At 47.7% G+C, this 25125-nt stretch overlaps 1 protein-coding gene across 3 annotated transcripts in view; it reads right to left on the bottom strand.

Annotated features, from left to right (window-relative positions):
- Nucleotides 1–23385, bottom strand: part of LOC134886628 (protein DGCR6-like) — a 34485-nt gene extending 11100 nt beyond the window's left edge. The window contains exon 1 of one of the 3 annotated variants that reach the window (XM_063913164.1): nucleotides 23357–23385. In XM_063913164.1, coding sequence (XP_063769234.1) covers nucleotides 23357–23370 — 14 coding nt within the window. In that variant the 5' untranslated portion in view covers nucleotides 23371–23385. Of the gene's footprint in view, nucleotides 1–22632; nucleotides 22930–23356 lie in introns of those variants that run through there. The other 2 variants (XM_063913162.1, XM_063913163.1) reach the window with 2 other exon arrangements.
- Nucleotides 23386–25125: the final 1740 nt, after the last annotated feature.

The raw sequence follows: 25125 nt of genomic DNA, 5'->3' as shown, positions 1-25125 counted from the left end.
GACGAAGGGCGTTGTATATGGCCCTCAGCTCCAGGACGTTGATGTGAAGACAAGACTCCTGGCTTGACCAAAGACCTTGGAAGTTTCTTCCCTGCGTGACTGCTCCCCAACCTCGGAGGCTCGCGTCCGTGGTTACCAGAATCCAGTCCTGAATGCCGAACCTGCGACCCTCTAGAAGGTGAGCACTCTGCAGCCACCACAGGAGAGATACCCTGGCCCTGGGGGACAGGGTGATCATCCGATGAATCTGTAGATGTGACCCAGACCACTTGTCCAGTAGGTCCCATTGGAAAGTCCTCGCATGGAACCTGCCGAAGGGAATGGCCTCGTAAGACGCCACCATTTTTCCCAGGACTCGAGTGCAGTGATGCACTGACACCTGTTTTTGACTTCAGGATATTGAGAATCCAGCCGTGTTGCTGTAACACCTTCAGTGAAAGTGACATGCTGTTCAACAACTGCTCTCGTGAGCTCGCTTTTATGAGGAGATCGTCCAAGTACGGGATAATTGTGACACCCTGCTTGCGCAGGAGCACCATCATTTCCGCCATTACCTTGGTGAAATTCCTCGGGGACTGTGGAAAGCCCAAACGGCAACGTCTGAAATTGGTAATGACAATCCTGCACCGCAAATCTCAGGTACGCCTGATGAGGTGGATATATGGGAACATGAAGGTATGCATCCTTTATGTCCAGGGATACCATAAAATCCCCCCTTTCTAGGCTGGCGATGACCGCTCTGAGCGATTCCCTCTTGAACTTGAACCTTTTCAAGTATAGGTTCAAGGATTTTAAATTTAAAATGGGTCTGACCGAACTGTCCGGTTTCGGTACTACAAACAGGGTTGAGTAATACCCCCTCCCTTGTTGAAGCAGGGGAACTTTTACCACCACCTGTTGAAGACACAATTTGTGAATTGCATTTAAAACTCTCTCCCTTTCTGGGGGAGAAGCTGGTAGGGCCGATTTGAAAAACCGGCGAGGAGGCACCTCTTCGAATTCCAGCTTGTAACCCTGGGAAACAATTTCTATTGCCCAGGGATCCACCTGTGAGTGAACCCAGATGTGGCTGAAAACTCGAAGACGTGCCCCCACTGGGGCGGACTCCCTCAGCGGAGCCCCAGCGTCATGCGGTGGATTTTGTAGAGGCCGGGGAGGACTTCTGCTCCTGGGAACTAGCTGTGGTTGGCAGCTTTTTCCCTCTACCTTTACCTCTGGCAAGAAAGGACGATCCTCGTCATCTCTTGTTTCTATGTGACTGAAAGGACTGCATCTGATAAGGTGGCGCTTTCTTAGGCTGTGAGGAAATATAAGGCAAAAAATTTGATTTACCTGCCGTAGCTGTGGAAACCAGGTCCGAGAGACCTTCCCCAAACAATTCCTCACCCTTGTAAGGTAAAACCTCCATATGCCTCTTTGAGTCTGCATCACCCGTCCATTGTCGGGTCCAAAGGACTCGTCTAGCAGAAATCGCCATAGCGTTGACTCTAGAACCCAGTAGGCCAATGTCTCTTTGAGCATCTCTCATATATAAGAGAGCATCTTTAATATGACCCAGGGTCAATAAAATGGTATCCTTATCCAGGGTATCAATTCCCGCCGATAAGGTATCTGCCAACGCTGCTACAGCGCTACAAACCCAAGCCGACGCTATCGCCGGTCTGAGTAAGGTACCAGAATGTGTGTAAATGGACTTCAAGGTAGCCTCCTGCTTGCGATCAGCAGGATCTCTGAGGGTAGCCGTATCTTGGGATGGCAGCGTTACCTTTTTGGATAAGCGTGTCAACGCTTTGTCCACCCTTGGGGAGGATTCCCACCGTATCCTGTCCTTAGTCGGGAAAGGATGCGCCATAAGAATCCTTTTGGGAATCTGCAGTTTCTTGTCTGGAGATTCCCAAGCATTTTCAAATAACTCGTTCAGCTCATTAGATGGGGGAAAAGTTACCTCAGGTTTTCTTCCCTTATACATGTGTACCCTCGTGTCAGGGACAGGGGGGGTCCTCTGTGATATGCAGTACATCCTTTATTGCAATAATCATATATTAAATACTTTTAGCCAATTTTGGCCGTAACTTTGCATCATCGTAGTCGACACTGGAGTCAGAATCCGTGTCGGTATTAGTGTCTACTATATGGGATAGTGGGTGCTTTTGAGACCCCGAAAGTCCCTGCGACATAGGGGCAGGCAGGGCTCGACTCCCTGTACATTCCCTGGACTCAGCTTTGTCCAACCTTTTGTGCAATAAATTCTCATTAACACTTAAAACATTCCACATATCCAACCAGTCAGGTGTCGGTGTTGCCGACGGAGACACCACACTCATTTGCTCCACCTCCTCCCTAGGAGAGCCTTCTACCTCAGACATGCCGACACACGCATACCGACACACCACACACTCAGGGAATCCTCTTATCTGAAGACAGTTCCCCCACAAGGCCCTTTGGAGAGAGAGTATGCCAGCACACACCCAGCGCTAATGACCCAGGAAAAATAAGAATTTACTTACCGATAATTCTATTTCTCGTAGTCCGTAGTGGATGCTGGGGACTCCGTCAGGACCATGGGGGATTAGCGGGCTCCGCAGGAGACAGGGCACATCTAAAAAAGCTTTTTAGGTCACATGGTGTGTACTGGCTCCTCCCCCTATGACCCTCCTCCAAGCCTCAGTTAGGTACTGTGCCCGGACGAGCGTACACAATAAGGAAGGATCTTGAATCCCGGGTAAGACTCATACCAGCCACACCAATCACACCGTACAACTTGTGATCTGAACCCAGTTAACAGTATGATAACAAAACGAAGTAGCCTCCGAAAAGATGGCTCACAACAATAGTAATAACCCGATTTTTTGTAACAATAACTATGTACAAGCATTGCAGACAATCCGCACTTGGGATGGGCGCCCAGCATCCACTACGGACTACGAGAAATAGAATTATCGGTAAGTAAATTCTTATTTTCTCTAACGTCCTAGTGGATGCTGGGGACTCCGTCAGGACCATGGGGATTATACCAAAGCTCCCAAACGGGCGGGAGAGTGCGGATGACTCTGCAGCACCGAATGAGAGAACTCCAGGTCCTCCTTAGCCAGAGTATCAAAATTTTTAAAATTTTACAAACGTGTTCTCCCCTGACCACGTAGCTGCTCGGCAAAGTTGTAATGCCGAGACTCCTCGGGCAGCCGCCCAGGATGAGCCCACCTTCCTTGTGGAATGGGCATCTACATATTTCGTCTGTGGCAGGCCTGCCACAGAATGTGCAAGCTGAATTGTACTACAAATCCAGCGTGCAATAGACTGCTTAGAAGCATGAGCACCCAGCTTGTTGGGTGTATACAGTATAAACAGCAAGTCAGACTTTCTGACTCCAGCCGTCCTAACTATATATATATATATATATATATATATATATATATATATATATATATATATATATATATATATATATATATATATATTTTTAGGGCCCTGACCACGTCTAGTAATTTGGAGTCCTCCAAGTCCCTAGTAGCCGCAGGCACCACAAGAGGTTGTTTCAGGTGAAAACGCTGACACCCCTTTATGAAGAAACTGGAGACGAGTCCCAGTTCTGTCCTGTTCAAATGGAAAATTTTAATATGGGCTTTTGTAAGACAAAGCCGCCCATTCTGACAATCGCCTGGCCGAGGCCAGGGCTAACAACATGGTCACTTCCCATGTGAGATATTTGTCGACAGCATGGTCACTTTCCATGTGAGATATTTCAAATCCACAGATTTGAGCGGTTCAAACCAATATGATTTTAAGAAATCCCAACACTATGTTGAGATCTCACGGTGCCCCTAGGGGCACAAAAAAGCTGTATATGCAATACATCCTTTACAATCTGGACTTCAGGAACTGAAGTCAATTCTTTCTGGAAGAAAATCTACAGGGCCGAAATTTAAATGTTAATGAACCCCCAATTTGAGGTCCAAAACACTCCTGTTTTCAGGAAGTGTAGAAATCGACCTAGTTGAATTTCCGTCGTGGAGCCTTCCTGGCCTCACCCACGCAACATATTTTCACCACATGTGGTGATGACGTTGTGCGGTCACCTCCTTCCTGGCTTTGACCAGGGTAGGTATGACCTCTTATGGAATGCCTTTTCCCCTCAGGATCCGGCATTCAACCGCCATGCCGTCAAACGCAGCCGCGGTAAGTCTTGGAATAGACATGGTACTTGCTGAATCAAGTCCCTTCTTAGCTCCCCAGGCCCTTAGTCCTCTGTGAGCATTTCTTGAAGTTCCGGGTACCAAGTCCCTCTTGGCCAATCCGGAGCCACTAGTATAGTTCATACTCCTCTATGTCTTATAATTCTCAATACCCTGGTTATGAGAAACAGAGGAGGGAACACATACACAGACTGGTACACTCACGGTGTTACCAGAACATCCACAGCTATCGCCTGAAGGTCTCATGACCTGGCGGAATACCTGTCCCGTTTTTTGTTCGGGCGGGACGCCATCATGTCCACCTTTGGTCTTTGCCAACGGTCCACAATCATGTTGAAAAACTTCCCTATGAAGTTTCCACTCTCCCGGGTGGAGGTCATGCCTGCTGAGGAAGTCTGCTTCCCAGTCATCCACTCCCGGAAAGAACACTGCTGACAGTGCTATCACATGATTTTCCGCCTAGCGAAAAATCCTTGCAGTTTTCACTGCCCTCCTGCTTCTTGTGCCGCCCTTCTGTTTACGTGGGCGACTGCCGTGATGTTATCCCACTGGATCAATACCGGCTGACCTTGAAGCAGAGGTCTAGCTAAGTTTAGAGCATTATGCGGAGAGAATTCTCCAGACTTAATCACACTTCCCTGGAAATTTTTTCCCTGTGTGACTGTTCCCCAGCCTCTCAGGCTGGCCTCCGTGGTCACCGGCATCCAATCCTGAATGCCGAATCTGCGGCCCTCTAGAAGATGAGCACTCTGTAATCACCACAGGAGAGACACCCTTTTCCTTGGATATAGGGTTATCCGCTGATGCATCTGAGGATGCGATCCGGACCATTTGTCCAGCAGATCCCACTGAAGAGTTCTTGCGGGAAATCTGCCGAATGGAATTGCTTCGTAATAAGCCACCATTTTTACCAGGACTCTTGTGCAATGATGCACTGACACTTTTCCTGGTTTTAGGAGGATCCCGATTAGCTCGGATAACTCCCTGGTTTTCTCCACTGGGAGAAACACGTTTTTCTGGACTGTGTCCAGAATCTTCCCTAGGAACAGTAGACGTGTCGTCGGAAAAAGCTGCGATTTTGGAATATTTAGAATCCACTCGTGCTGTCGTAGAACTACTTAAGATAGTGCTACTCCGACCTCCAACTGTTCTCTGGACCTTGCCCTTATCAGGAAAGCGTCCATGTTTCTTTTAAGAAAAATCATCATTCCGGCCATTACCTTGGTAAAGACCCGGGGCGCCGTGGACAATCCAAACGGCAGCGTCTGAACTGATAGTGACAGTTCTGTACCAGGAACCTGAAGTACCCTTGGTGAGAAGGGCAAATTTGGACCTGTAGGTAAACGTCCCTGATATCCAGTGACATCATATCGTCCCCTTCTTCCTGGTTCGCTATCACTGCTCCGAGTGACTCCATCTTGATTTGAACGCTTGTATGTAAGTGTTCAAATATTTCAGATCTCACCGAGCCGGTTGGCTTCAGTACCACAATATAGTGTGGAATACTACCCCCTTCCTTGTTGTAAGAAGGGTACTTTGATTATCACCTGCTGGGAATACAGCCTGTGAATTGTGTGAGGGGGAGACGTCTCGAATTTCCAATGTACACCTGGGATATTACATGTAGGATCCCGGAGTTCCCTTGCGAGTGTTGCTGAAACTCTTGAGATGACCCCCTACCGCACCTGAGTCCGCTTGTACGGCCCCAGCGTTATGCTGCGGACTTGGCAGAAGCCGTGAGGAGCTTCTGTTCCTGGGAATGAGCTGCTTGCTGCAGTCTTCTTCCCTTTCCTCTCCCCCTGGGCAGATATGACTGGCCTTCGCCCGCCTGCCCGTATGGGGACGAAAGGACTGAGACTGAAAAGACTGTGTCCTTTTCTGCCAATATGTGACTCGGGGTAACAAAAGGTGGATTTTTCAGCTGTTGCCATGGCCACCAGGTCCAATGGACCGCCCCTTTATACGGCAATACTTCCATATGCCGTCTGGAATCTGCCTCACCTGACCACTGTCGTGTCTTCGTCTGGCAGATATGTACATCACATTTACTCTTGATGCCAGAATGCAAATATGCCTCTGCGCATCACACATATATAGAAATGCATCCTTAAAATGCTCTATAGACAATAAAATCCTGTCCCTGTCAAGGGTATCAAAATTTTCAGTCAGGAAATCCGACCAAGCCCCCTCAGCGCTGCACATCCAGGCTGAGGCGATTGCTGGTCGTAGTATAACACCAGTATGTGTGTATATACTGTTATGATATTTTCCAGCTTCCTATCAGCTGGCTCCTTGAGGGCGGCCGTATCTGGAAACGGTAACGCCATGTTTTTTATAAGCGTGTGAGCGCCTTGTCCACCCTAAGGTGTGTTTTCCAACTCGCCCTTACTACTGGCGGGAAAAAGGGTATACCGCCCATAACTTTCTGTCGGAGGAACCCCACGTATCATCACACACTTCATTTAATTTATCTGATTCAGGCAAAACTACAAAGTAGTTTATTCCCACCCTACAAAATACCCTTATTTGTGGTACTTGTGGTATCAGAAATACGTAACACCTCCTTCATTGCCCTTAACATTTACAAGCCCCTGACGGTGTCTGAGACGCCTGGACCGATACTAATTTGTCCGCCGGCTGTCTCATGTCGTCAACCGGCTTGCAGCGTGTTGACATTATCACGTAATTCCATAAGTAAGCCATCCATTCTGGTGTCGACTCCCTAGAGAGTGACATCACCATTACAGGCAATTTTCTCCGTCTCCTCACCAACATTTTCCTCATACATGTCGACACACACGTACCGACCTACAGCACACACATACAGGGAATGCTCTGATAGAGGACAGGACCCACTAGCCCTTTGGGGAGACAGAGGGAGAGTTTGCCAGCACACACCAAAAACGCCATAATGTATATAACAACCCTAGAAGGTGTTGTTTCTATATATGGGCTCTTAATATATAATTATATCGCCAATTTATGCCCCCCTTCTCTTTAACCCTGTTTCTGTAGTGCAGGGGAGAGTGGGAGCCTTCCTCACCAGCGGAGCTGGTCAGGAAAATGGCGCTGAGTGCTGAGGAGAATAAGCTCCGCCCCTTTCACGGCGGGCTTTTCTCCCGGTTATTAGGAAAACTGGCCTGGGTTAAATACATACATATAGCCTTAATGGCTATATGTGATGTATTTATTTGCCTCTAAGGTAATCTATATTGCTGCCCAGGGCGCCCCCAGCAGCGCCCTGCACCCTCCGTGACCGAGATCAGTGAGCCGTGTAGCAACAATGGCGCACAGCTGCAGTGCTGTGCGCTACCTTCATGAAGACTGAGGAGTCTTCTGCCGCCTGTTTCCGGACCTCCGTTCTGCCGTTCTTCAGCGTCTGTAAGGGGGATCGGCGGCGCTGCTCCGGGACGAACCCCAGGCTGACCTGTGTTCCGACTCCCTCTGGAGCTCAGTGTCCAGTAGCCTAAAACTTCAATCCTCCTGCACGCAGGTGAGTTGCAAGTCTCTCCCCTAAGTCCCTCGTTGCAGTGATCCTGTCGCCAGCAGGAATCACTGATTAGAAACATAAAAAAAAACTTTTCTAAACAGCTCTTTAAGAGAGCCACCTAGATTGCACCCTCTCGGACGGGCACAAAAACCTAACTGAGGCTTGGAGGAGGGTCATAGGGGGAGGAGCCAGTACACACCATGTGACCTAAAAAGCTTTTTTAGATGTGCCCTGTCTCCTGCGGAGCCCGCTAATCCCCCATGGTCCTGACGGAGTCCCCAGCATCCACTAGGACGTTAGAGAAAAACACAATATGTTTACCCAGATAGCGCTGTTATCATCTATCTGCGCCAAATTATGTGCCCCCCCCCCCTTCTTTAAAACCCTCTTTCAGCGTGATAAGCAGGGGAGAGTCCGGGGAGCTTCCTCTCAGCGGTGTGCTGTGGAGAAAATGGCGCTGGTGAGTGCTGAGGAACAATCTCCGCCCCCTCAGCGGCGGGCTTCGGTCCCACTGAAAATATTCAAAAACTGGCGGGGGATCCGTTATATACAGTGCATAGCCTGTATATATTGTTTTTAGCCAGATTGGAGGTTCCTATTGCTGCCCAGGGCGCCCCCCCTGCGCCCTGCACCCTTACAGTGCCTGCCGTGTGCGTGTTGTGTGGGAGTAATGGCGCGCAGCGTTACCTCAATGCAGATCTGAAGTCTTCTGCCGCCTCTGAAGTCTTCTTTCTTCTCATACTCACCCGGCTTCTATCTTCCGGCTCTGTGAGGAGGACGGCGGCGCGGCTCTGGGACGAACGGCGAGGGTGAGACCTGCGTTCCGTTCCCTCTGGAGCTAATGGTGTCCAGTAGCCTAAGAAACACAGCCTAACATTAAAGTAGGTCTGTTTCTCTCACCTCAGTCCCTTGATGCAGGGAGTCTGTTGCCAGCAGGCTCCCTGAAAATAAAAAAACCTAACAAAATTACTTTCTTTTCAGGAAACTCAGGAGAGCTCCCTGTAATGCACCCAGTCTCCTCTGGGCACAGTATTAAACCGAGGTCTGGAGGAGGGGCATAGAGGGAGGAGCCAGTGCACACCCATACCTAAAGTTCTTTTTTAGTGCCCATGTCTCCTGCGGAGCCCGTCTATCCCCCATGGTCCTTACGGAGTCCCCAGCATCCTCTAGGACGCAAGAGAAAAAAAAATTATATGCAAAAACAGATTTAAAGTGGAGTTTACTATGCGAGAATAAATACAGCGTTATAAAAACTTATTCTTCATCTGCTGAGACTCTGATATAGCCAATGGTCCCACATTGCTCTGTTTTATCATTTGGGGTTCCCCGATTTAAGCAGGTACAACTGCTGTCAATGTCCCACAGTGCGTGCATACTGTAATTTGCACTGGGTGTAAGTGTCGATAACAGCGCCGTCTGTTTTAGTCAGGCAAGCACAAGGAGTATATGGTAGTGCAGCCACCAGAAGCCTAGTTTGCTCGGTAAATTGTGCTTTACAGGCAAGTAAAAGACTAGTTTTATTCTTTACATAGTAAAAACCTAAATGTAGGCTTTACATTTTCTTTAAAGAAAAGTATGTTCCAGATAAAGAGCATAACCTCAAGCACAAAATGTAATTGTTTAGAGCGCAACCATAGCACTGCAGGAACGATATCACAGTCACTGTGTGCAGGACTCTCAAGAATAGAAAGGTAAGCTTGTGCCTTTACAGAAGTAGCAATATTTGACTTTAAGTCATATCTTCCACATAAGGTTACTAACCACGGTAAAGAAGTTTACTTGAATGTCATGGGAAAACTTCATGATTATCACAAAACAAATTTAGGATAGAAACCCCACGGACGAAACAATGAAAATTATATTGTTAGCATGCTACATGTTGTATATGTGGTGTAGTGTACGAGTTTGTAGTCCTATTAACACTTCTCTGCCATTCTCCCGTTCACTGGAAACTTGGCTACCCATCTTGGTTAAAGTCTCATACAATTCCAGCCTATGAGGGGTATATTTGATAAAGCTCCCAAAAATTAGAAGTGATGATGTTGCCCATAGCAACCAATCAGATGCTATCTTTCTTTTCTTAGGATGCAACAGAGAAAAGATATAGACAAAAAAATAGAATTTTAATACCTACCGGTAAATCCTTTTCTCCTAGTCCGTAGAGGATGCTTGGGACTCCAAAAGGACCATGGGGTATAGACGGGATCCGCAGGAGACATGGGCACACTATAAGACTTTGAATGGGTGTGAACTGGCTCCTCCCTCTATGCCCCTCCTCCAGACCTCCGTTAGAGAACTGTGCCCAGGGAGACTGACATTTTGAGGAAAGAATTTATTGTTTAAACACTGAGTGTCATACCAGCTCACACCACGAACATACCGCAGAACGTGGCATTCAATAGAACACCAGCCAACGGCATGAAAAATACACAGCCACATGCTGATAAATATATAACACAACCTGTGTGTCAACCCAACCAATAATAAAACACTGCACGCCATGACATGAACAACGTCAGCAGCAGCCTGACAGAAAAGAAACACCACAAGAGTGTAACCATAACCAATAACTGCAGACACAATACGCACTGGGATGGGACCATGGGGTTTATACCAAAGCTCCAGACCGGGCGGGAGCGTGCAGACTACTCTGATCCGCCGAGACTCCTCGGGCATTCGCCCAAGAAGAGCCCATCTTCCTAGTAGAATGGGTCTCCACCAACTTCGGTAACGGCAATCCAGCCGTAGAACGAGCACGCCGAATCATATCACAGATCCAGCGTGTACCAGACTGCATAGACGCAGGCGCCCCAATCATGCTGGGAGCATACCGGACAAACAGAGTCTGTTTCCCCAATCTGAGCCAAATTGGCGGCATAAATATTCAAAGCCCTGACTACATCGAGAGACTTTGAATCAGCCAATGCTTAAGTAACCACAGGCATCAAAATAGGCTGGTTTCTGCAAAACACAGAAACCACTTTGGCAGAACTATTATCCGAGTTCTCAATTCCGCTCTATCCACCTGGAAGATCAAACAGGGGCTCTTGTGAGACAAAGCCGCTACTTCCGACACCCGCCTTGCGGACGCCAAAGCCAATAGCATGACCACTCTTCAAGAGAGAAATGTCAACACAACCTTTCCTAAAGGTTCCACTCAGTGTGACACAAGAAAACGCAACACCATGTCAAGGTCCCACGGTGCCAAAGGGGGCACAAATGGAGGTTGGATGTGCAGTACTCCTTTCACGAAAGTCTGAACTTCCGGAAAGGTGGCCAAATTTTTTTTTTTTTTTTTTAAAGAAAATATATAAGGCCAAAACTGCCCTGAAATGGAGCCTAACTTTAGGCCTGCATCCACACCTGCTTGCAAAGAATGGAGAAGAACGACCCAGCTGAAATTCTTCCGTAGGAGTCTTCTTGGATTCACACCAAGACACATATTTACGCCAACTACGGTGGTAAGGCTTTGCCGTTACTTCTTTTCTAGCCTGAAGAAGTGTGGAAATGACTTCACTGGGACTACCCTTTCGGGCTAGGATATGGCATTCAACCGCCACGCCATCAAACGCAGCCGCGGTAAGTCTTGATACACGCCCGGATCTTGCTGTAACAGTTCCTCCTGTAGAGGAAGAGGCCAGGGATCTTCTTTGAGTAAATCATGAAAAACTGGATACCAAGCCCTCCTTGGCTAGACTGGAACAATGAGGATCGCCTGAACCTTTGTTCTTCTTACGTTTATCACCTTCAGAAAGAGTGAAAGCGGATGAGACACATAGATCGCCTGAAAACACCCAAGGTGTCACGAGGGCGTCCACTGCTATAGCTTGAGTGTCCCTTGACCTGGAACAATATCCCTGAGGGTTCTCGTTGAGGCGAGACGCCAACATGTCCAATTGAGGCACTCCTCAAAGATTTGTCACTTCTGTGAAAACTTCGATGACTACTGTATTTCTCCCGGATGGAGATCGCGTCTGCAGAGGAAATCTATTTCTCCGTCGTTTACATCCGGAACGAAGACCGCTAATATAGCGTTTACCAGTCTTTCCACACAGCGGCAAACTTTTACATCTTCTGCCATTGCCGCTTTGCGCCCTGGTCCGCCCTAGCGGCTTACTTACGCCACTGCTGTCAAGTCGTCCGACAGAACTAACACGGGCAGATCACGAAGAATATGTTCTTCGAAAATAGCTCTTAATTCAAGAAAGCTTATTGCAGACAAGCTTCCCAGCTTGACCTTTTCCTCTGGAAATACTTCCCTTGCAAGGACTGCTCCCCAGCCTCGGAGATCTGCATGCATGGACACCAGGATCTAATCCTGGATCTCGAACCTTCGTCCCTCTAGGAGGTGAGGACCGAGCAGATGCCACAGGAGCGATCTCCTGGCCATTAGGATTATATTCCGGTGCATGTGCAGGTGAGACCCGGACCACATTTGCAACTGGTCCTTTGAAAACCACTCTGGCATTTAACTTGCTCACCGAGAAGGCCTCTTAGGCCGCACCCATCCGCTTCATTAACGGAACCTATTGATGGATTGTCACTGCAAATCTGATCCGACTCTGGATCCTCAGACCTCTTTCCACAGGAAAACCACAGAACCTTAACCGTTCAGTGTCTACTCTGATACCCACCTCCGACATCTGCATGATTGGGAACAACAGCCATTCCCTGTGTTGAAGAACAGTCAGAGAGAAATGAACGTTATGGTAAGAACTTACCGTTGATAACGTGATTTCTCTTATGTCCACAGGTATCCACAGGATAACATTGGGATATTGTCGAGCGACAGCGAAAATGGCACCAACACGGTCACGAGCTTTCTGGCCTCCCAGGATGCATTGGGGCCTCCACTATATAGTCCCGCCCACTGATTCAGTCAGATCAGTTCTTTCCACAGCGATTATAGGCAGGAACATTAGGTAGAGACCTGTACAGGCGATAAGAACACACATGCACACCCTTCCATACAAGAAGGAAGAGGTTTTTAGTGTTTGTCTAGATCCTCAAATCAGATGCGTCCGGGTGGGATCCCTGTGGATACCTGTGGACATAAGAGAAATCACGTTATCAACGGTAAGTTCTTACCATAACGTTCATTTCTCTGGCTGGGTCCACAGGATTATCCACAGGATAACATTGGGATTCCCAAAGCCATTTTAGTGGTGGGGACGCTCCTGATTGCACAGGAGGACCTTTCGCCCAAAGTCTGCGTCATGAGAGGCAAAAGTATCCAAGGCATAATGTCTGATGAATGTGTTTATGGAAGACCATGTGGCTGCCTTACATATCTGTTCTGCTGATGCACCCTGTTGTGCTGCCCAAGAAGGACCTACCTTACGTGTAGAGTGTGCAGAGACATTAGCCGGAATAGGGAGATCTGCATGAGAATAAGCTTCAGATATTACCATTCGGAGCCATCTCGCCAGCGTCTGTTTACTAGCAGGCCAACCTCTCCTATGGAATCCGTAGAGGATGAAGAGGGAATCTGTTTTCCTGATGGCACTAGTACGATCTATGTAGATTTTTAAAGACCGGACCACGTCCAGTGACGCTTCTCCCGCAGATAGTCCCGATACCTGAAAAGCTGGGACTACAATCTCTTCATTCAGGTGAAACTTTGACACCACCTTTGGAAGATAACTAGATCTCGTTCTGAGAACTGCTCTGTCTGGAAAAAAAACTTAGGAAAGGAGACTTGCATGATAATGCTCCTAAATCTGACACTCTTCTGGCTGACGCCATTGCCAGTAAAAAAAGAACTTTAACCGTTAACCACTTAAGATCTGCTCTCTCAAGTGGTTCAAACAAAGGACCCTGGAGAAATTTAAGAACTAAATTCAAATCCCAGGGAGCTGCAGGAGGAACAAATGGAGGTTGAATATGTACTACTCCTTGGAAAAAAGTACGTACATCCTGTAGGTCAGCAATCTTCTGCTGAAACCATACAGTCAACGCTGAGACTTGCACCCTCAAGGAAGCAACCTTCAACCCCTTATCCAATCCTGCCTGCAGGAAATCCAAAATTTTAGCTACTTTAAAGGCTCTTGGATTGTAATTTTTTCCAGAACACCAATGAATATAGGCTTGCCATATTCTATGATATACACGGGCCGAAGAAGGCTTTCTTGCTCTAAGCATGGTTTGGATTACTTGCTTTGAAAATCCTTTAGCCTCTAAGATAGAGGTTTCAACAGCCACGCCGTCAAAGACAGGCGATCCAGATGACTGTGACAACAAGGACCCTGCATTAACAGATCTGAACGTTGAGGGAGCAGTATCGGTGCTTCCACGGACATTCTCCACAGATCTGTGTACCAATGCCTTCTTGGCCAAGCTGGAGCTATTAGAATGATTGCTCCTTTTGCCTGTTTTATCTTTCTCACTACTCTGGGTAACAGAGATATTGGAGGGAACAGATATGCCAGCTGAAACCTCCATTCTACTGACAGTGCGTCTACCAGGACTGCTCCTGGGTCCCTTGTTCTTGATCCGTACCTCGGAACTTTGTTGTTTAGACGAGACGCCATAAGGTCTATCTCCGGTAGACCCCATCTGTTCACCAGTGTTTGAAACACTTCTGGGTGTAGTGCCCATTCGGTTTCCTGAATGGTGTGCCGACTGAGAAAATCCGCTTCCCAATTTAGTACACCCGGGACAAATACTGCTGACAATGCTGGGAGATGGAGTTCTGCCCACTTTAGAATGGGAGTTACTTCCTCCATCAGACTCTTGCTGTGAGTCCCTCCTTGATGATTTAGGTATGCTACTGCCGTCGCATTGTCTGAGCGGATCTGGACTGGTCTTCCTTGTAGATTGTCCTTTGCCTGAACTAGGGCCAAGTAAATGGCTCTTATTTCTAACAGATTTATCGGCAGGCGACTTTCCCTTGCGGTCCATTTTCCCTGGAACCATAGGCTTCCGAGTACCGCCCCCCCAACCTTGCAGGCTGGCATCTGTCGTCAGGACTTGCCACTCTTTTATCCAAAAGGGTCTCCCCTTGTTTAAATGGTCTGTCTGTAGCCACCATGCTAGAGACCTTTTTACATTTACTGGAATCTTTATCATCTGCTTCTTTATTGTTTGATGATTTGCGTTCCATTTTGTCAAAATGAGATGCTGCAATGGTCTGGAGTGGAATTGCGCATATTCCACCATGTTGAACGTTGATACCATCAGACCCAACAGCCGCATTGCTGCATGGACTGACATTGTCTGGGCTTGCAACGCTTCCTGAGCCATGACCTGCACCTTGACTATTTTCTTCTCTGGTAAGAGAACTCTCTGTAGGTCTGAATCCAATATGGCTCCAAAATGAACCATCCGCTGTGATGGATTCAGGGACGACTTCTCCCAATTTATGAGCCACCCGTGTCTCTGTAAACAAACTATCGTCTGTTGGAGATGGCTCAACAGTAAATCTTGCGACTGTGCTAAGATTAATAGGTCGTCTAGGTATGGGAATATCCTTATCCCTTGTTTGCGCAGACAAGCTGCCATAACCACCATGATCTTGGTAAACACCCTGGGTGCTGTAGCTAGCCCGAAGGGCAGAGCTTGGAACTGAAAGTGTTCCTTGAGGATGGCAAACCTGAGGTAACACTGATGTGATAGTGCTATAGGCACATGTAGGTAAGCATCCCGCACATCCAGAGATACCATATAGTCTCCCGGTTCCATAGCCAACATTATGGAGCGTAACGTCTCCATGTGGAACTGCGGGATCCATATGTAATTGTTCAACATCTTCAGATTTAGAATTGGTCGATATGACCCATTTCGTTTCTGGATTAGAAACAGATTGGAGTAATACCCCTGTCCCTTTTGTGATTGAGGTACTGGGACAATCACACCTGACTGCAGTAATTTTTGGACTGCTTCTTGCAGGGCATTGGCCTTCGACTCTATACGAGACGGGCTGGTGCAAAAAAATCTTTGAGGAGGCTGCCTCCTGAATGGGAACCCATACCCCTGAGATACTACCTTCTGCACCCAGGCATCTGTTGTTGACTGTTGCCATGTGTGTGCAAATTGCAGGAGTCGGCCCCCAACCCTGGAATCCTCCAGGCGGAGGCCCGTCTCTTCAGGCTGAGGGCTTTTGTTCAGGTTTGGAAGCTGGCTTTTTGCTAGCCCACTGCTTCTTACCCCTGGATTTAAACTGGGGTTGTTTAGGCTCCTCTTTACCTTTCGCTTTGCTTTGCCAGCGAAATGAGCGAAATTTTAAACCCTTGGACTTAGGGTTGTAGGTAGCCGGAAATCTGACCTTCTTCGATTCAGCCTCTGACTCTAGGATATCCGATAAAGGTTTTCCAAATAATATATTACCCATGAAAGGCAATGCTTCCAATTCCTTCTTGGACTCCGCATCTGCCTTCCAGGTCCGTAGCCAGACTGCTCTGCGAGCGACTACTGCCAGGGCTGAAGCTTTAGAAGCAACAGTGCCTACATCAATGGCTGCTTCTTCTAAATACTGGGCAGATTGTCTTAAACGTCAAAGACGATCCTCTTGCTCCCTAGTAGGAGAGGGGATGTCATTCTCTTGTTCCTCTATCCATTCGCCCATTGCCTTTGCTACCCAGGCCGAAGCCATAGCAGGTCTTACCACTGCACCCACAAGAGAAAAAATATTTTTCAATAGGCTCTCTACCCTCCTGTCTGTGACATCATTCAAAGAGGTAGATGACAGTGGCAAAGCAGATTTGTGCACGAGTCGCAGAACATGTGCATCTACTTTTGGAGGAACTTCTCTCTTCGAACAATCTCCAGCAGGAAATGGATAATAAGAATCCCATCTCCTAGGAATCTTATACTTTTTACCGGGCGCTGCCCAAGACTCATCCATCATTTCCGTCAACTCCTCTGACGCTGGAAATTCAGCTTTCACTGACTTTGTTCGTTTGAATACAGGTGCTTTTGCTTTTAACGCTGTCTTGGCTGGTTCTTCCAGAGAAAGCACAGCCTTTACTGCATTAATGAGTTCAGCTACATCATCTGAACTAAAGCTCTGCGACTGATCATCATACGGAGTTGAAACTATTGTTTCCGCATCATCATCCGATGTATCCTCTTGTGTAGTCTGCCATACAGACGTATCTGTCTTAGTCTTACCTACTCCTTGGTTGCTTGTAGAGGCTACTGGAACCAAACCATAGGAAGGGAGCTGCATGTATGGGTTCATAGTGTAACCTAACCGCCGAGGTGGTGCTACTGGAGCTAACCTGTCCGCTATTGAAGACAGAGTCTTTGCGAACATATTCCATGGTGGCTCTACTGGAGGTTGAACTAACTCCTGTTTTTTACTTCGCTGAAAAGCGAAACAGTTTGCACACAAACCCTCATAAGTGACCAATTGAATCATATCAATTACCCCTGACTTACAAGATAAGCATGTTAGGGCTGTAGGAGTGCTTGACAAATTCTCCTCATCACTTTTGCCGCTCACAGACATTTTTTCTGATATTGACTACACAATTTTGTGACTGAACCACACCCTATAATCAGTATATAGAGGTGAAATCAATCTGACCACAGTGCACCTGATTTGAGGGTCAGAACAGGACTGACATTACACAGAAAAGTCAGCACACATACTAGCAGTCAGTCACATGTTAAAGCATTAGACATTGTCATATGAGAATACAACCTCCATAATAACTTATACATAAGTAGGAAATTTGTACTTCTGTTTAACTGGTTCTTTTTCAACATAACATGCAGAAAACACAGTAATATACAGGTCTCATATGCAATAGGTACTAAAAATTAACAGTGCACACTAAGAAGTAGAAGGAATTTTTAGTACTGTATACCCTGCCTCCTGGGAGCGGGATACAGGGAGACTCACCACACTTCCATATCCAAGCAAAGACGCTCGAAAGACGCTGAGTGGATTCAGACGCTACTGGTGTACACTGCCGCTCTTGGTAACGGATAACGGACACGGACGCTCACCAACGGACACGGACGCTGAGCGACTCCACGTGCATGCAGACACTAAAGGCCTGCGACTCGGTCTGGGCGGGTTTATATCCAGTGTACACAACCGCAGCGTCTAAGCTGCGACCGAGTACCCTCGTGGTAGCGTCTGAGCCGGAAGTGAGCTTATTCAGTTCATGAAACGAGAGACCCGCGGGAACTGGCCATGAACTCGGAGGAGGGACGGCCAGGAGAGCGTCTGAAACCCCCTGTTGACTTAAACTCCCAGGATCGCGGCCTCACCTAGTCCTGGCGCCTATGATCCCCGGAGCGTAGCGCTGTCACACTCGAGATGTTCGGCGCATCAACACGCTGTTTGTAGTCTCCACCAAATCAGCGTAGCTGTGTCCTGACCCCTCTAGTAAGAGGAAGTCCATTTACTCACTGTCTCCCCATGCTCCGGCCACAGCCTGGTAACGTCTGCTGGACCTGCTAGAACATCAGACACAGACGCCCGTCGAGACAGCACTGTACCGCGAAGGTAAGCGTTGTTGCGACCCGGTGGGGAGTTGTTGGAGCGACTCTTTCTAATACACGTTTAAGACGCTGTTAAGAGAAGTCGCTCAAACAAAAACAGTAAGTCTATAAAAATAAAGTAATGAAAACTTGAGGCTGCTTTCACAGCAGCCCTGTGACCATGCGGCTTCCTGCCGCACCAAGCAAAAAACTGATCTGACTGAATCAGTGGGCGGGACTATATAGTGGAGGCCCCAATGCATCCTGGGAGGCCAGAAAGCTCGTGACCGTGTTGGTGCCATTTTCGCTGTCGCTCGACAATATCCCAATGTTATCCTGTGGATAATCCTGTGGACCCAGCCAGAGAAACAAAGATTTGTACCACTTGTTTCTTGACCTCGCCTTAATCAGGAGAGCATCTCAGTACAGAATAACAATGGCTCTTACTATTGAAAGAAAACCATCATACCGCCATCACTCCGGTGAAATGGCAAATACAATCCTGGATATCCAGCCAGATACTCTGAATGCGGAACAAAACGCATTTAAACTTCTTAGTTTCTTTTTAAACAGGGACAGCAGGACAATGCCCTGAACCTGACGCACCTCTGGTATGGCGTCGCGTACTACCTCCCCTTCCAGAGGGGGAAACGGCCAAATCTATTAGAAAAAACAAATGAGGGAAACATCTGTAACTCCAGAATGTCCCCCTTTGGATTCTATAATTAACGCACAGGTCCTAGTCTATTCCTGGACTAAGTGAAAAGTAGTAGACGAGTCCCCACCGGAGTGGGGTCCAGCCAGATAGACTCAGCGTCATGTGGTGGATGTGGTAGAAACAGAAACGACATCCCCTTCTGCGAACCTAACAAGGCTGCAGAACACTTACCTTTTCACCTTCCACTGTCTGCACAGAAAAGGAAAAAAAGAACAGTATCGAACCGGTTAAAGCGACTGCATCCCACCAAAGAATGCGTCACCAACCGTTGAGGGAATCTAACTCACGAAGTTAGATTTACCAGCAGTTTCCGCCAAGATTGACTGAACTGAGGCATCCCGAAACAGCGGTACACCGTCCCAGGGAAAAACTCCAGTATCTCTCGGGGTCAGCCTCAGCATTCCCCCGGCCACACCTCCTGTATACACACGGCAGCCTGCCGCAATGTTAAAGAGAAGAACCAACATAAGGAACCTCCCCTATCTCGTTAGGATAATTCTATCGGATGTCTTTCCGAATATAAACACTCCCTCATGTGCATGTAATGCAAATAAGCCCAAAGCATAGAAATAAAATATCACTTAGCTTCCTGTATACGATCCTTTGCGACAGGGCCCCGTGTCGACCAGGAGTTGACTTTCACAGTATTCTATCCGCCGCGGGAAAAGAATAAACATTCGGACTCCTTGAGAGGATGCGAGACCAACTCGTCACGGCCGACCTAGAGCTTTATCAACAGAGCGACCAGCACATGAGAAGGAATACTATTACTTCAGCATTCATTATAAATCATAAGATGAATATACATATTGAAATACACACATATCCTAAATAATATATATATATATATATATATATATATATATATATATATATATTCAATAGGGATAAAGTCTCTGCGCCTTCAGTGCTCTGGTGTAGAAAATTCCTTCAATGTGCAGCTAATAATATATATGCGTACCAGAGATATGATCAAGATGTGCCTGTAGTGGTATCTTTAAATGGTCGTCTTCCCTTGTCCTATTACTCCATGTACGGACACCCTCAGCGAGGGGTTTAGGTACAGTTATATAGGCAGAAAGGGAAGATATGTGTCAGCAAAAATGCTCTTAGTATTATAAAGTGACCAGTGACTCGTTAGTGCCAATATTAAAAAAATATATATTTATAAAAAAGTGAACCCCATAGGTGTTTGTGACAGAACACTCACGCATGTCGACACAAGTGAACTATAGAGGTTATATCTGACAGGGAGCACACAGAGACTATACACAACAATGATTACATGCCCATTTCTAAAAGCAAATAGTGTTATATATCCCTCAACATAACACTAAAAGTATGTGCCCCCCCCCCCCCCCCCCCCGTTTGTGCTGTACACATATTTTGGCGGGGACAGTGAGAAAATGGCGCTGAACACTGTGTGTGAGGGCTAAGCCCCGCCCCTCATCGGCGCGCTTCAGCACGTTATATTATCCTTCTATAAACAGGCAGGGGGCCGTATATAGTGTATATACACTATACACCTCCTAAACAATAAACAAAATGCTGTCCAGGGCGCCACGCTCCTGCGCCCTGCACCCAAGTAAAACCGTTGGTGTGTGGGAGCACTGGCGTGCAGCGCGACCACTGCAATGGACTGGCGGGGTATCGTACGCGGTGCCCGACTCTGCTCTTTTGCCAGTCCCAACGAGACCTCAGTAACTGCTGCCCAGGGCGCTCCCCCCCAGCGTCCTGCACCCTGTGAGTGCCGTTGGTGTGTGGGAGCATGGAGCGCTGCGCTTACCTCCGTTACTGAAGTCTTCTGCCGCCTTCTGTTCTTCTCATACTCACCCGGCTTTTGTCTTCTGTGAGGGGGGTGACGGCGCGGCTCCGGGAACAAGCAGCTAGGCGAACCAAGTGATCGAACCCTCTGGAGCTAATGGTGTACAGTAGCCTAAGAAGCAGAGCCCTTGAACTAAGAAGTAGGTCTGACTTCTCTCCCCTCACTCCCATGATGCAGGGAGCCTGTAGCCAGCAGGTCTCCCTGAAAATAAAAAACCTAACATAAAGTCTTTAGAGAAACTCTGTAGAGCTCCCCTAGTGTGTGTCCAGTCACTCCTGGGCACACAGTCTAACAGAGGTCTGGAGGAGGGGCATAGAGGGAGGAGCCAGTTCACACCCATTCAAAGTCTTATAGTGTGCCCATGTCTCCTGCGGATCCCGTCTATACCCCATGGTCCTTTTGGAGTCCCCAGCATCCTCTAGGACGTAAGCGAAAGATAGAATCTCATTGATTGCTATGGACATCACCACTTTTCATTTTTAGAAGCTTTAGTAAATGTACCCCTGAGTGTCTTCCTACTGTATCCCCTACCTCAGCATGCCCTTTGTGATGGAGGGAGGGGCTTGTGGCAGCAGGTATATACAGGAGAAAGAGGCGGCACGGCAGTCAGGGACCAATGAGAACAGCGAGCTGTGGTGCTGGAATTCCTTCTAACAGATATGACTGAAAGAAGGGAAATTGAGACAACTAGCCCAGCAAGTTATTGCATTTGGGGCGAGGGGGGAAATAGCAGAGAAGGGGCAATGACTACGTATAGAGCTGTACACTATGCAATAACACAACAGAATTTTCAACAAACTTCATGATTAACCCCAGGTATTATTTTCAATGAAAAGTTCCCTTATGCATCAACAGATGAGCTACAGACAGCACACTGACATCACCAACATGTTACAATTGTTTCCTCATAGAGCTATACTGTGCATCTAACGCAGCACAGGTGAGGCTGGTCAGGGAACCTTACAGCAGCACTACAATCCTCCTCAGGTCCATACAGAATGGATGATTGTGACATGGACCCAGGGGGTTATGGGAAAGGTCCTCTGCACGAAGAGAATCTAGACCAGGCTTTTTCAACCAGTGTGCCGTGGCACACGAGTGTGCCGCGACCAGTTGCAAGGTGTGCCGCGGAGCCAGAGCAGCTTCCTGCACCGTCAGAGTGAACTGTTGGCCCAGGCTCTTCTTAGAGGATCAGTCGTGCTGCGGCCATGACTTATGCCTTGAAAACAATGTGATATCATAGGTCACAGCTGCCGCGTCTCACCACCCAGCCAGCCCACCCGCCTGCATACACATCTTCCAGTTCCCGCCTGCATACACAGCTTTCCTTGCCCACCCACATCCACACCTGCCCGACCGCCCGCTGCTCAGTATTCGCAGCACTCCACTATGAACAACCCCTGCCACTGAGGACAGGGAGGAGGACAGCTGACCGGTAGGGGCTAATATTTGGTATGTTATTTCTCCTGTGGGGAACAATAGGATTTCAAAAGGATTTATGTGGGAGAATAGAATTTATGGATTTATGGGGGGAACAATGTGAATAATTCATGTGGGGAGCAATAGGATTTATGTGGGGAGCAATGTGATTGTTTTTTCTGTGTAGGCCAATGTGTTTTTTTCTGTGAGGAACTGATGGTGTGCCTTGGCAATTTTAAAATGTTGTTCGGTGTGCCGCGAGTAAAAAAAGGTTGAAAATCACTGATCTAGACGCTACCGTACAGAATGTGATCACAGCAAGCATACTCCTCGCGTGGTCCTCTTCCGTATATATACTCGCTTTTAAAATGCAAATAACATAGTAGAAGTGACAGCTAACCAGCTGAACACAAACTGTGCAGTGTGCGCGCCTTATCCTGACTGACAATGGGGAAAAGCTTACATTGTCTGTAAAACACAGGGACAGTGGGCAGCTACAGCATCATACGATGACTACAGTGTTCCTATCCCAAAGTAGCTGGTAGGGATGCTACACCTGGGGAGCCAGGCACAGTCAGGGGACCAGAGGTGTGTGTGTGTTGCAATGCTCATGCCTGGGTAGATCTTTCACCAGGGCCTGCAGCTCGGACAGCAGGTAGTAGTGCCGCTCCTGCTGCTGCGTTATGTCACTCGACGCCTCGTACATCCCCAGGTACCCGGCCATTCTGTGCTAGCGCCGCCGCCGCCGGAGAGACTACCATCAGCTAGCATCCCAATCACGTGAGAAAGCTCTGCGGATCATGTGATCACCACAGCCGGAATCAGCGTGACGTCACCTAATTTCTGCAGCGCACACAGCGGAGGGAGAACCAAAGCCTGGCACGTTACAAAGAGACGCATGCGCTGTTACCGGGCGCTGTCTGTTGTATGCAGAATCAGATGCTGAAGCTATAGTAAATATGGCTGGCCATTGGTGTGTTTACAATTGATGGTAGCCATCGATGGTAAACGTAGGATAAACTATCGATGGTATAAAACTATTCAATGCCATACCATCGATGGTTTCTGCTATCGCCGTCTCACAAATATGAGCTGAAGATTCTCGAATGCCAGTTTGTTTATACAGCGTCTCTTGACCGCCGGGATATCATGCTGAATGCATGGTAACAAACAATACTCCTATGTACATATGCATTGTAGTGCAATGTCACACGGCCCAGGCACCTTGCCACCTATATATAGCATGCAGCATCCCTATGTACCTATCCATACTTGCCTACCTGACCTTCTCCATGAGGGAGAAAATGCTCTGTTCCTGGACTTTCCATGTAATGTAATAGCCATCACCTGTGGTGAAACACCTTTCTTGTCAATTACCTAGCTCACCACAGGTGATGGCAATTATACATTACCAGGAAAGTTCAGGAACAGAGCATTTTCTCCCTCATGGAGAGGGTCAGGTAGGCAAGTATGACCTATGCATTATAATGCCATGCCACTATGCCAGGCACCTATTCTATAGAACATGGCCTTAGTACAGAGGTTCCCAAACGGTCCTGGTTTTAAATGTATACATGCTTGGCAACAGGTGAGTTAATTAGCACCTTAGTCAATTTGATTTAACCATCTGCACTGTTGAGCCATGGATATACCTAAAACCTGGACTGTTGGGAACCTCTGCCTTACCTCCCAACATTTAGAATCCAGAAGTTTGACTCCTGTGATCCGTAACCAAAGAGGGGCGTGGTCTAATTGAAAAGGCATCGTCTTGAGTCATGACCCCTTTCACATCGCACAAATAACCCAGTATCGACCCGGCAATGGGTCAGTGTGCGGTGTGAAAGCGCCAAGTCCAAATTCCTGGGTCATCTGACCCGGTAATTCAACCCGGGTTATAAGCAGTGTTATTCCCAGGTTGAATACCGGGTCAGTGGCTGCGTAAACGGATTCCTGGGTCGATGCGACCCAGGACCCGTTTACTAGATAGGGAGAGGCGGCACGGAGATGAGCTCATCTCCCAGCGCCGCCTCCGCCCCCACTGCCGGCTCTGTCCCCTGCCGCTATGGCAACCGATATTGCCGGGTCGGACAGCCAGCCAAAAGGGGTAGGAGAGTCTCCAATGCCGGATCCCACCCGGGAAGGACCCGTTTCCAATTCCCAGGTGGGAGCTGGCATTGGAGATGTGAAAGGGGTATAAAGGGGGCATGAGCTCTGACAGACAGGAGCATCCCAACTGCCCCCACCGCGGGATATAACAGTACAGTCCCCAAAAAATGCGACTGTCCCACGAAAATCAGGACAGTTGGGAGGTAAGGTTCTATGTAGAAAATGTAGCAAGAAAGCAAGGACATTTTTTTTTAATAAACATCTGTTTCTTTTGCAAAAAACTCCATTACTACCAATAGTACAATTTGTAAAATCAGCATCTGACTAATGTTATTTGACAATTGTGCTGCTGTAAGTCAAAGGGTGTGTACACACGGTGAGATTTTTTCTTCCGATTCTGACTATATAGTCAAAATCGGAAGAAAAGTTAGTGCAGATCGCAAGGTGACAGTCACCTTGCGATCCCGATTCGATGCCGATGCGCGGTCCCACACGGTCGGCATCGAAAGAAAAGATAGACTGTGCAGGCAAGTCAATTTTGGCTATTTCTATAGAAGAGATAGTCAAAATTGACACTTAGCCAAAATCGCACATAGCCAGTATCGCAAGCGCACTCATTATGTGCTTGCGGTACTGACTATGTGCCGATCCGGCCCCTGTCGCATAGTGAGTATCGGGCATAGCCCGAATCTCACCATGTGTACACACCCTAACAGTGGGCCTGATGCAGAGAGATGTACACTAATGTATTTGTAGCTGCGATCCCGTACACAATGTCTGTGTGAAATTATGTTAATGCTGTTGCTGCTCGGAAATGTACGCCCACTGGAGTCATCGCAGCTTCCGCAACTGTGTACACATACCCAGCATCAGATGCAGATTAGGAAATCATCGGCTCCCTGCATAAGTCATGTCTTAAATCTAAGACATGCCCTAAAAATGT

The sequence above is a fragment of the Pseudophryne corroboree genome, chromosome 1 (assembly GCF_028390025.1).
Source record: "Pseudophryne corroboree isolate aPseCor3 chromosome 1, aPseCor3.hap2, whole genome shotgun sequence".
Taxonomy (NCBI): domain Eukaryota; kingdom Metazoa; phylum Chordata; class Amphibia; order Anura; family Myobatrachidae; genus Pseudophryne; species Pseudophryne corroboree.
This window is presented reverse-complemented; position numbering and strand designations above follow the sequence as displayed.